The sequence below is a fragment of the Nyctereutes procyonoides genome, unplaced genomic scaffold (genome assembly GCF_905146905.1).
Source record: "Nyctereutes procyonoides isolate TBG_1078 unplaced genomic scaffold, NYPRO_anot_genome, whole genome shotgun sequence".
NCBI classification, from domain to species: Eukaryota; Metazoa; Chordata; class Mammalia; order Carnivora; family Canidae; genus Nyctereutes; species Nyctereutes procyonoides.
The window spans coordinates 21775234-21788894 of NW_026575034.1; the positions used below are offsets into that span (position 1 = coordinate 21775234).

The 13661-nt window shown below is 34.1% G+C and overlaps 2 protein-coding genes across 2 annotated transcripts; both read right to left on the reverse strand.

The window, feature by feature from the left end:
* Positions 1 to 1215: 1215 nt before the first annotated feature.
* LOC129504847 (putative olfactory receptor 56B2) lies at positions 1216 to 2175 on the reverse strand. Its single transcript, XM_055317727.1, has one exon. The coding sequence runs from the start codon at positions 2173 to 2175 to the stop codon at positions 1216 to 1218; it is 960 nt and encodes a 319-aa protein (XP_055173702.1).
* A 9406-nt stretch (positions 2176 to 11581) lies between these two features.
* Positions 11582 to 12541, reverse strand: LOC129504848 (putative olfactory receptor 56B2). Its single transcript, XM_055317728.1, has one exon. It carries the CDS (start codon positions 12539 to 12541, stop codon positions 11582 to 11584), a length of 960 nt encoding a protein of 319 aa, XP_055173703.1.
* Between the last annotated feature and the right edge of the window lie 1120 nt (positions 12542 to 13661).

Consider the following 13661-nt stretch of genomic DNA (forward strand, 5'->3'; position numbering starts at 1 on the left):
CAGCACTATATAATTACAGAACATTTTCATTAGCTCAAAACAAAACTCAGTAGACATTAATCAGTCACTCTCAATTGCACTGTCTCTCCTGCCCTGAGCAATAACTAATCTGCTTTCTAATTCAGTAGACTTAACTAGTTCTGAACATTTCACATAAGTGCAATCAAACAAGATGTAGATAAAAGATGAACCCTTCTGTGTCTGGCTTTTTTCACTTAGCAGAATGTTTTCAAAGTTCATATCTATAATACCATGTATCAATATTTTATATTTAATGGATAATTAGTTTCCTTGTATGAATATACCTATTTTTTTTTGCATTTAAAAGCTGATGGACATTTGAATTATTTCCAGTTTTTGGCTAATAATGCTATTATGAAAATTCATGTACAAGTTTTTCTTCTTATAGTTATTTTTAATTATTTGAGTATATACTCAGGAGTTGCATTGTTGAGTTATATGGTAATTGTGCTTGGCTTTTTTTGTCTATTTGTCAGAGCTGTTTTCCATATCTCTTGTATGATTTAATATTTGCACCAGCATTATACAAGGACTCCACTGTATCCTCAAAATCCAATACTTGCTCACTTGATTAAAAAAATGTATGGGCATTTTATAGGATACAAGATGTATTATAACATCACTCATCATCAAATCATGATTTTGATTTGCATTTGTCTAACAACTAGTGATGTTGAGCATCTTTCACATAGTTGATTGATATTACACAACATCTTTAGAGAAATATCTGTTCCAATCCTTTGCCCATTAAAAAGATATAAGATACATCAAAAAGCAAAAAGACAATGACAGGAGTAAATCCTATGTTGTCAGTAAACAATGTGCTGGGATTAAATGCTCCAGTCAAAAAGAAGAGACTAGCAGATATCTGCTCAAACCACGCCTACTCAAAATTGTCTAAAGTCCTAGCCAGGGCAACCAGGTAAGACAGTGAATTTCATTTTCCATTTGTCTTTCCCTTGGATTCCTTGAGATACCTAGTATCATTGTGTTATGATGAAGATATTTCCTGAGTACCAAAATTTCAAATGTTGGTTTCACCCGTTTTTGAAGTTTCATTTTTACCGCAGATTCCTTATACTAACTGAAAAGTTGCCAGTGTATATGTTCCTTAATTCATAAGCCATGTTTAATGATTGGCAAATATAATTAAACATATGTAGGAGAATTATCTAAATGAGCCCATTCTCAGTGTTAGTTACCCTTGTTGTCCAGATTCAGAACCTTATAGAAGCCCTGCCTGAGGTCCTTGTTCTTGAGTGCATATACCATAGGGTTAAGGGCAGGAGGAATAACATTGTGTAGTACATTAAGCAGAACTGGGATGAGGGGAAGAGTCATTGTTGCACTGTGGGTAATGGAAATAACAATGACAACTGTGTAGAAGAACAGGATTAGAATGAGGTGAGAAGTACAGGTACTTAGGGCTTTGGATGCAGCTTCTGCTGAGTTCAGCTTCAGCACTGAGTGAAGTATCAGAGCATATGATAAGAAAATCAAACCCAGGTCACTCCCCATCAGTGTCCAGGCCAAAAGAACCTGGTAGATGCTGTTGATGGTCCTGTCATCACAGGATAAGCTAGTGACTCCAAGATTAGAGCATAGACAATGCTCAATTTGGTTCTTGGAACAGTAGTGCCTCTGAGCAGCCAACACTGGCACTGGAATGGTGGCCAGACTGTTTCTGAGTGCCATGAACACAGTTGCCTTGACGACAAAAGAATCAGTAACTATTGATGGATAACGTAGTGGTTGGCAAATGGCTGCATATCTGTCTATAGCCATGCAGACAAAGATACCTGACTCCATGCCCACAAAATAATGTATGACATACATCTGAGCAAAGCATTCAGGGAGACTGATGGCCTTTGCACTGAACCATAAGATGGCCAAAATCTTGGGCATGATGGTGGTAGCCAGTCCCATGTCTACCACAGCCAGGATCCCCAAGAAATAGTACATAGGCTGGTGCAGTGTGGCCTCTTGTTTGATGATGATCAGGATAAGGATGTTGGCAGTGAGAGCTAAGAGGTAAAGTAGTGCCAGGGGCAGGGAGAGCCAGTGCTGCCAGGTGTGAATGCCTGGGAATCCCAACAGAATGAACTCAGAGACTTGGGACTTCGAGATGTTGGAATGTCTAAGATCCTGGAGCATCCTTCACTAAGAGAAAAAAAATCAAAGTTACTGTTCTTAATGTTTCTGCACTGACATTTATTTGACATTAATAGCTAAACACGAACCATGGCAGCATATTCTACATGTTGTCTTAGACAATCATCCAAAAATCTCCCTAAGGCAGGACACACATCCCTCTCATATTTTGGGAACTTGTTCATTATTTTCCCTCCAGCAAGTCATGGAACCTGTAGAAGAGGAAAGTGATCTGGTATCACAACTTGTCTTCTTCAGTTTGGATTTCTAAGGTATTACATGCTTTAGAGACCTAAGCTATAGTATGAAAGTAGACATGTTTATGTATTGAGATACTAAGGGCACAAATCAGAATATAGATTATTGAATATACCTCTGTTTTTATTCAAGCACATGAGAATGTTTGAACTATTCATGAATAGTATTTAATTTTAATTAAAATATATGAGGTTAGTTAGTATACCCATTGTTGTTGTTTTTGTATGTTTTGTTTTGTTTTGATTTTTAGTGAGGAGACTGATGCCCAGAATTGTCAATAACCTGCTCAAATTCAAGTAAGTATAATAAAGAGAAATATGTTTCATGAACCTCAGTATTCTTCAATCCAGTTGATTCTGGTTTCCCCTTCTTAACATACTTTTTTGTCTTGGAGATGTGGAGATACTCCCACTATAATGAATAAAGTGAATGTTTAAATAAAATGAGTTTGAGGTAAATGTTTTTATATCAAATTAGTAAGTTATTACCTTATATCTAAGCAAATTCCTTGATTTCATTTTTTTTAATGTGAAAGGTGAAGCAAATTTTCATGATGTACTTTAATCAGTTATGTGCAATATCTTATTTCTTTCCTTTCAATACTGGAAACTTTAAGGACTCGATAAAAGCACACAGGATATTAGAAAAATCATTTGTTCAGAATTTTAGTAGAGGAACAGTGTAGATATATAGACTTGATGAAAATATTCATTGTAACACACACACAAAACAAAAACCTGTCCATTATGCTTACAATGAAGAAATATATATATATATATATATTTATATAATATAAGCAGTATATATATATACTACTTATACTTATATAAGTATATACTTATACTTGTTTTTTTATACTTATACTTTTTTATACACTGCTTATACTTATATAAATATATTACTTTCATTTGTTTATTTTTATGGCTTGCTTTTTTATCTTTAACTTTGGATTTATTTGTCAAATATCTTGCAATCTTTGACTGTTAATTCACAATTAATAAAGTCTTTGAAGCTGACTTGAAGTGCCAGTGGTGATTGAGTCTCACCAATAGTAGGACTTTGAGTCCTCTATAAGGACTTTTTGCTTTGTTGACATCCTTAGATTGAATCCTTCTCTATAGGTCTTTACTCACAGAATTTTTTTTAGAAAAGAATCCACAAATGTACTCCCTGGAGGAATATGTGATGGCCTTCCACTGTTCTTGGAGTTGAGTAGTAGGACACTGGGTCTGACAGTTAAATATGAATAATGGGTTCAACCTTCTCCTTCCCTATGATGTCTCATTCTTGGCCCATATCACAGCTAATGTATTCACGTTTATAGTACATGTTAATCTTTCCCTACATTCCCCTCTTATTTTTATTCTCACTGAAGAATGAAAGATTCGATGCTTCAAAAAGCAACACTTTTCGAGAATAGCAAGGCCACACAAAGCAAACTAATTAAGAATACTCCTTGAAGATCATTCTGGGGTCATCACAGACTCATGAAGGAGGACAGAAGGGGCAATGAAGCTACATTTCGGAGGAGATTTTTCAAAGAGGAAAAGACAAATGCTCTTCAACATAAAGTATGACTCGGATTCTGACATAAGCCATCCAGTCCATTCCTGTTTGCTCTTTCCTACCCAGATTCGCACTTTGTGATTGGGCAACCTTCTGATCTATTTTGTCTCCTCCCACCACCAAATTCAGCTTTGATCATCACCTTCTTCAGGAGAACTCAACTTTCTCTCAGAGAGAAGAGAGAGAACCACCCTTTAAATGTTCTCAATATGACATAGTTGGAAAAGTGGCAGGTTTTGTAGGTAAGGAATACATTTGCCAGGGACGCCTGGGTGACTCAGCAATTGAGCATCTGCCTTTGGCTCAGGTGCTGATCCCAGAGTCCTGGGATTGGGTCTCACATCAGCTCTCCTCAGCGAGCCTGCTTCTCTCTCTGCCTGTGTCTCTGCCTCTCTCTCTCTGTGTGTCTCTCATGAATAAATAAATAAAATTTTTATTTATTTATTTTTTTAAATAAATTAATTTTTTATTGGTGTTAAATTTACCAACATACAGAATAACACCCAGTGCTCATCCCGTCAAGTGTCCCCCCCAGTGCCCGTCACCCACTCACCCCCCCCCCGCCCTCCTCCCCTTCCACCACCCCTAGTTCGTTTCTCAGAGTTAGAAGTCTTTATGTTCTGTCTCCCTTTCTGATATTTCCCACACATTTCTTCTCCCTTCCCTTATATTTCCTTTCACTATTATTTATATTCCCCAAATAAATAAAATTTTTTAAAAAGGAATACATTTGCCAATGGTTCAATATCTATTTTAACATCACGGTATTGTAAAAACTTACTGATGTTCTTGAATCAGCTACAATTTAACCAAAGCCTTAATATTTGGAACATTGTATTGATATTTGTATTTGCAGTGTCTAGCAAGATGTTGCACACATACTAGGTGTAAACAGGTATTTTTGCGTGAATAAAAGATTAATATAAAGATGAATCAAATTTCATAATAGATATTAAGCATTCTTATATGTACTCAAAATATTATTTTTTGGAGAGTAGAAACGAACCACTAGAGGAAACAGAACTATAATGTCTGCTTCATAGATCAATAGAAAACCCAAATTTCAAAAAAATACCCCTCGTAAAAGAGATAAAACAAAAAAAATTTTAAAAAAGCAGAGAAAAAAATAAGGCAGCATGTAAAATGAATATTTTGAATTGGATCATAAAAGGGAATTAATTAACATGTACTACATATGGGTCACAACCAACAGTGATAGTAAACACCAATTTATGCTATGAAAATATATGCAGAGGGGCACCTGGGTGGCTCAGTGGTTGAACATCTTCATTTGGCTCAGGTCATGATCCTGAGGTCCTGGAATCAAGTCCCACAATGGGCTCTCCATGGGAAGTCTGCTTCTTCCTCTGCCTATTTCTCTGCTTCTCTGTGTGTGTGTCTCTTATGAATAAATAAATAAATTCTTAAAAATATGTATATATATGCAGAAATATAAATAAAAAATATTTTTGAAAGTTATATGAAATGTACAAAGCAAACCATACACAAAGTATGCACAAAGACTTTTGGTTATCAAAATTCACACTAACACACTAAACACATACTACAAAACTGTTAGGAAATATTAATATCAGACAAAATAGAAACCAAATTAAGCAAATTTTGAATCAAGAGCACTTTTGAGAAACAATAGATGACATGCTTTAAACAATGCAAATAATTCTGATCATATAAAATGTTTCATTTCCAGGTATGATATGGTTTTCCACTCACAAAATAATAGGAAATTCTGAAATAATATTTTTCACTTTATTAGTCCATGGTAGAAAATTCAAAAGTGGGGAATTCACTAAAATATATTGCAACTCATTAGCTGATCCTTAATTTTTGTATAACAATCCTGATGTGCATTGAAATTAATAATTGCTTGACTCTCAAAACCCTTATAATTTGTATTATAGACAAAGAATAATAGGGATTTACAGTATTAAAATTTGATTCCTTACATACCAAAATTTTCATCAAGTGTTTTTCTATGAGGCTGATAAATTTCTACTTAATATTTTCATACACTGCTATATTTTCATGAGCCACCCAGGGACTCCTATTATCATGTTTCTTTAAAAAATTATTAAGACACAAAACTGCAACAATTCATATGCACACATATACACATATATTTGCACACACATAGGCAATTGATCACTATGCATATGAGAGATTTTAAATGTATTGTTTATAAATATTTGATTAGTGTTACTGTCAAGATGTTAAAATTGGATCATTTAATTCAATTCTTGACTCCATGCAACAAGAGAAAGTAGAAAATTAGCTGAAACATGTATAACCATAAATTGAGATTAAGAAATATGTCTCAGATTACTTGTATTCCATTCTTAAGAATGGATTTTTTCTATGAGATAAACATCCTATTTATGTTCCATGTGTTTCCTTTTGATAGTTCTGGTGTTGATTACTATAATGGTCCTAATATTACATGAGAAATTTAGGTCCACTTTCAATACATTTGCCAAACTCTCAAAGATCCAAGTTAATACCAACTAATATAGTGATAACCACAAATTATAGATCTTTTCCATAACAATTTTAAATGATTTCTAAACATAGCTTAATTTTTATGTAGGGAAAATTAAGTATACAAGTGTACAAGTTGTACAAGTATATTGAGGTAGTAGCATTAACACAAAAATATAGCTGCTTAATAAGGTAAAAATTTTTATCATCTGCTATTTTCATTCCTAAATCTCATAGACAATTAGCTTGTTTCCTCACAGGATAGTCCTTATTTTACAACCCAGGGTGTTCTCTCAATATGACAGAGGTTCCGCCAAGTGGATTTTGCTATCTAGAATGGAAAAAAACAGTCACAAATCAAATTTCTAGTAATGGATAAAGCAAATAAGATTTTTATTACAAGACAATGGGAGGGCAGGTAAAGAGGAATTGTACTCTGACCATGACTGACAACTATTCTCTAGCTCTTCTCCATTTTTTTTTTTGTCATGGAGGTGATTCATACCTGACTTCTGCTACAACAGAATCAGTGATTTCTATTTGGTTAGAAGATAACATAGATATTAATAATCATGATAGAAAGTTACAGTGAATGGTAACTCTGATAATTAAGGAAATAAGCAAATGCCTTCAAATGGGTGGATGGAATCAAACCTGTGTTTCTAAACATTTAATAATCAGTTAATATACACTAAAAGCCTGGCTCTAATTTATCTTAGTACTGACAACAACAAAAGTCCTGCCAGTAGACCCATTTTTTATGTCCTTTAATACCTTAATTTCTGGATAGCAGACAGTGAGCTGAATGAAATCTGGTCCAGGTATTCAGGTCAAAAATGTCCTGGTTCTATATGTATGTACATGCACAACCCTCAACCTCTAAATCTCTGATGCCGGTACTACTGAACTGAATCTTTAAATAAAAATGTGTGTTATACATCCCAAAGGAATATTACACCCTATTAGAGACATAGACTCTGGTATAGGAGATAAGATATAAGATAACCTCTACTGAGGGAGAAAAAGAGGATAGGTTTTACATTCTTACCACTTATGAAATGCACAAATAAGAGAATAATTTAATATGAGCATACCTATATTGGTATCCTTGTGTGTGAAAAATTATGTATTGAGGGGTGAGAATGACACAATTTTATTTAAATTTTTTAAATTTAAATTCAATTAGTCATGTATAGTCTATCATCAGTTTCAGATGTAGTTGTATGCCACTGATGAATTATTGAATACTACATCTGAAACTGTGACACAATTTTAATGAAAATTATTGATTTTAATATTTGTTGAGAGTTTCATTTCTCTTAGTTTCAGGCCTTTAGGACACAAGCTGAAAGCACTTAAAATGTTTCACAAAATTTCAACCCCCATCACTCACATTTGTGGTTTCTTTAATTGTTTATTTTCACTTTCAAGTGATGCTGATAATGAATATTATGGCATTGCAGAAATTCAGGCTCAGCATATTAGGACAAGATATTTTGAAGCTGTAATAAATAATAATTTAAACACTAATAATGATGGTGATGAAGCAATAATAATAAAGCATAATAACTGATTTTATTTTTCTAGGACCTTTATTAGATAGTGAGCCATGGCTACATAGTTTTTTGATTGAAAAAATAAAACTGAGTTTGGAATAAATAAACAGAACTCATATTCTATATGTAGAGGTAACTTCTAATACATTTAATAGAGTTTTACCATATGTGTTTTGGAAAAAAGCTTGGATAATACCATATTAAAAGATAAATTCTGACATTTTTAATGTACATCATCTAGGAAGCACATTCAAATATGATTATTTAGGGGACACCTGGGTGGCTCAGTGGTTAAGCGTGATCCTGGAGTCCCAGTATAGACCCCCACATCGGGCTCCCTGCATGAAGCCTGCTTCTCCCTCTGCCTGTGTCTCTCTCTTTCTCTCTGTGTGTCTCTCATGAATAAATAAATAAAATCTTTTAAAAAACCCAAATATTATTTGGTAATATTATGATGAAATAACATTACATAATATGTATTCACACACTTTTTAAACCATTTCCTATTCTTAGACATATATGTTTCTTTAATGTTGCTAGAAATGGTGCAACAAATATATATGTAGAGGATATTTTTAGCACTTTTTCCATTTAATGTTTTTTTTGAGGAATGAAATTCACATACTATAAAATTACTCAATTAAATCATTTGAAAATGTACAATCAGGTGGCTTTTAGTACATTCTCATCAGCACTTTATAATTCCAAAACATTTCCATTATCTCAAAAGGAAACTCAATAATCATCAAACAGTAATTCCCCTTTCCCCTTTCTCTCCTGCTCCTGGCAAAACTACTATGCTCTCTGATTCAATGGACTTACTTATTTTGAACATTCAATAACTGTAATCATAAAAAGTGTAACGTTTGGGGCACCTGACTGGCTCAGTTGGTATAACAAGTGGCTCTTGATTTCAGGGTTGTGAGTTCAAGCCTCATGTTGGGTATGGAGCCTACTTAATTAAAAAAAAAAAAAACAACACCTAAAATTGTATTGACAAACATATAATTTTTGTGTTTGACTTTTGTCATGTAGCATAATGTTTTCAAATTTCATCTCTGAAATAGCATGTATCAATATTTCTTCATTCTTTTTATGGGTGAATAATTGTGGCTTGTATGAATATGCCTCAGCCTGTTCATTCATTAGGCGGCTGATGAACATTTGGGTTCTTTCCATTTTTTGGCTAATAACCCTACTATGAACATTCATATACAAGTTGTTAGAATGTGTGTTTTCAATTATTTTGGATATATACTAAGGAGTTGAACTGTTAAGTCATATGCTAGTTGTGTTCAACTTTTTGAGTAATTTTCACCGTTTTCACATCTCCTAAATGATTTTTATACTCCCACAAGCAGTGTGTGATTAACTAGCAGTAATACTAGCTAGTTAAAAAGAATTAAAGTTATTTTTTGATCAGAATATGTGTTGTTTTGGTGTTGAGTTGTTTAAGTTCTTTTCATACTTTGGATATTCACCCCTTTTTGGAAATATCATTTACAAATATCTTTTCCCATTCAATAGGTTGCCTTTTTATTTTGTTGATGTGTCCTTTATTCTTTAAAGGAGTTTTATTTTGGTATAGTTCCAACAATTTGTTTGTTTTTGTTACATTCTTGAGGAGACATATACAGAAAAAAGTTGCTAAGGCCAATTTCAAAGAAATTACTACCTAAGTTTTCTGCTAAAAGTTTTATATTTTCAGGTCTCACAACTAGGTCTTTTTTTTTTTTTTTTACAACTAGGTCTTTAATCCATTTTGAGTTGATTGTGTGGAGGATGTAAGAAAGTGGTCCAGTTTTATTCCATTGCATGTAGCTATGTAGTTTTCCCAGTACCATATGTTGAAGAGACTATCTTTTCCCCATTGAATATTTTGCCTCTTTTGTCATAGATTAGCTGACCATATAAATATAGGTTACAATTAGGGTTCTCTATTCTGTTCCATTGATCTATGTTTATTCTTGTGCCAGTGCCATACTGTTTTGATTACTACAGCTTTTCACTGTATCCTGAAATTGGAATTATGATACTTCTAGATTTGTTCTTCTTTCTGAAGATGGCTTTGTTATTCAGGGTCTATTGTTGTCTTTTAAAAATTTCAAATTATTTATTCTAGTTCTTTGAAAGATGTTGGTATTTTGATAGGCATTGGATTGAATGTATAGATTGCTTTGAATAGTAAGGACATTTTAACAATATTGGTTCTTCCAATCTGTAAATATGGAATAACTTTCCATTTATTTGTGTTACCTTCAATTTATTTCATCAGTGTTTTATAGTTTTTGAAGTACAAGAGAAAAAGAAAACCTCTGGTAAGAATGCAAATTGGTGCAGTCACTGTGGAAAACAGTATGGAGGTTCCTCAAAAAATTAAAAATAGAATTGCCAAATAATTCATAATTCCACTACTGGGTATTGACTCAATGAAAATGAAAATATAAATTCAAATATATATATATATATATATATATATATATATATATATATACCTTTATGGGTTTTTTTTGCAATATTATTTACAATATCCAGGATATGGAAGCAACCCAGGTACCTATCAATAGATGAATGGATGAAGAAAATGTAGTGTATATATACAATGAAATATTGCTTGTCATAAAAAATGTGATTTTTCCATTTTCAACAACATGGATGGACTTAGAAGGTATAATGCTAAGAGAAATAAGGCAGACAGAGAATGACAGATACCATATGATTTCACTTATATAAAGAATTTAAGAAACAAATGAACAAATAAAGAAAATGGAGACAAACTCTTAAGTATGTAGAAAAAATTGGTTGTTACCAGAGGGAAGGTAATAGAGAGGGGGTAGATCTATAACAATGTATAAAATTATTGAATCATTATATTGTATACCTGAGACTAATATAACACTGTATGCTAATTATACTTCAATAACAACTACAATAACACAGAATTAAGGCCAGTTTAGGGGATGGAGTGCTATCTTGTGTTTTTTAATTGAATTTGTCTAATGACTAATGATGTTGAGCATCTTTTCATGTGGTTGATCACCATTGTACATCTTCTATAGAAAATGTCTGTTCCAATTCATTGTCCATTTAAAAAGATATGACACATTAAAAAGCAAAAAGACAAATGGCAGGAGTAAGTCCTATGTTATCAGTAAACAAATTAAGGTACATGGATTAAATGCTCCAATTAAAAAGAAGATATTGGCAGATATCTGCTCAAATCATGCCTACAAAATATTGTCTAAAGTTCTAGCCAGGGCAACTTGGCAAGACGGTGAGTTGCATATTCCCCATTCTTTTCCCATAGATTCCTTGAGACAATCAACATCATTGTGCTATGATGAAGGTCTTTCCTGAGAACCAAAATTTCAAATATTAGTTCACTTCTGTTTTTGAAGTTTCATTTTCACCACAGATTCTTAACTGAAAATTTGCCAGTGTATATGTTTCTTACATCTTCAGCCATGTGTCATGATTGGCAAATATAATTAAACATATGTAGGAGAATTATCTAAATGAGCCCATTCTCAGTGTTAGTTACCCTTGTTGTCCAGATTCAGAACCTTATAGAAGCCCTGTCTGAGGTCCTTGTTCTTGAGTGCATATACCATAGGGTTAAGGGCAGGAGGAATAACATTGTGTAGTACATTAAGCAGAACTGGGATGAGGGGAAGAGTCATTGTTGCACTGTGGGTGATGGAAATGACTATAATAACTGAGTAGAAGAACAGGATTAGAATGAGGTGAGAAGTACAGGTACTTAGGGCTTTGGATGCAGCTTCTGCTGAGTTCAGCTTCAGCACTGAGTGAAGTATCAGAGCATATGATAAGAAAATCAAACCCAGGTCACTCCCCATCAGTGTCCAGGCCAAAAGAACCTGGTAGATGCTGTTGATGGTCCTGTCATCACAGGATAAGCTAGTGACTCCAAGATTAGAGCATAGACAATGCTCAATTTGGTTCTTGGAACAGTAGTGCCTCTGAGCAGCCAACACTGGCACTGGGATGGTGGCCAGACTGTTTCTGAGTGCCATGAACACAGTTGCCTTGACGACAAAAGAATCAGTAACTATTGATGGATAGCGTAGTGGTTGGCAAATGGCTACATATCTGTCTATAGCCATGCAGACAAAGATACCTGATTCCATGGCCACAAAACAATGTATGACATACATCTGAGCAAAGCACTCAGGGAGACTGATGGCCTTTGCACTGAACCATAAGATGGCCAAAATCTTGGGCATGATGGTGGTAGCCAGTCCCATGTCTACCACAGCCAGGATCCCCAAGAAATAGTACATAGGCTGGTGCAGTGTGGCCTCTTGTTTGATGATGATCAGGATAAGGATGTTGGCAGTGAGAGCTAAGAGGTAAAGTAGTGCCAGGGGCAGGGAGAGCCAGTGCTGCCAGGTGTGAATGCCTGGGAATCCCATCAGAATGAACTCAGAGACCTGGAACTTAGAGATGTTGGAATGTCTAAGATCCTGGAACATCCTTCACTAAGAGAAAAACATATTTGAAGTTACTTTGTTTAACAGACACTTAGACAATATTTGAAAAGGAATTACCTAGGTTGATGATACTGAAGGGGAGATTCATGTTCATTATTCTCATTCCATTACTAATATTTATGGGATATTATTATGAAACTGGAACTGTGCATTTTATATTGTAAGTCATTTAATCATCACAAACACTTTATAAGGTAGTTCATAAGATTTCTACTGTCTCATCGTTGAAGAATACAACATTATAGTAATCTGGATCATGTTGTATTCCATAATAAGTCATGGAAGCTTGACAAAAAGAAAACCATCTGATATTATAGCCTGGTCTTTAAGTTTGACTTTGCTAATGGATTGTTTTCTTTGTAGACCAAATGCAAGTCTCAGAATAGAGGCTTTCAAGCATTGAGTCTTCTCAGATGACAGATTAGGTTATAGAATATATGTTTATACATATAAACTTCCTTTATTCATAGACTTGATTATTTCTGAACTATTTAATTGTTATTAAAATGCATCAGATCAGTTAGCATTAATCAGTTAGTATGTCAATTTTATAAACAGTACAGTGTTGTCCAAAATGCTGGTTAGCTGTCTAAATCCTTGCAACTATGAAAGCAATAATATGGTTTGGAAATCTCAGTATTTTTAAGTCTGTTCTTTCTGGTTCTGTGTAACTTTCCCCTATTTGGACATGGCTTAAACAGTCTAGACAAGAGCAGCCCTGGTGGCTTAGCAGTTTAACGCTGACTTCAGCCCAGGGTGTGATCCTGGAGAGCCCAGGGGATCCAGTCCCGCGTTGGGCTCCCTGCATGGAGCCTGCTTCTCCCTCTGCCTGTGTCTCTGCCTCAACCTCTCTCTCCCTCTCTCTCTCTCTCTTTGTGTGTGTGTGTCTCTCATGAATAAATAAATAAAATCTTAAAAGGATAAAATAAAATAAAATAAATAAAAACAACAACAAAAAAACAGTCTAGACAGTCACATTATAATTAATAAAGCAGAAGTGAAAAAAAAACCCCAAAAACTGACGATCTAATGAGTTTGGGATCAATGTTTTGCTGAGAAGTTCTGATAAAATCAAATCACTCTCCCTATAAGACACTTTTTG

Excerpts from the sequence above, each read along its gene's own strand:
- LOC129504848 (XM_055317728.1), bottom strand. The coding sequence starts at position 12,541 with ATGTTCCAGGATCTTAGACATTCCAACATCTCTAAGTTCCAGGTCTCT.
- LOC129504847 (XM_055317727.1), bottom strand. The coding sequence starts at position 2,175 with ATGCTCCAGGATCTTAGACATTCCAACATCTCGAAGTCCCAAGTCTCT.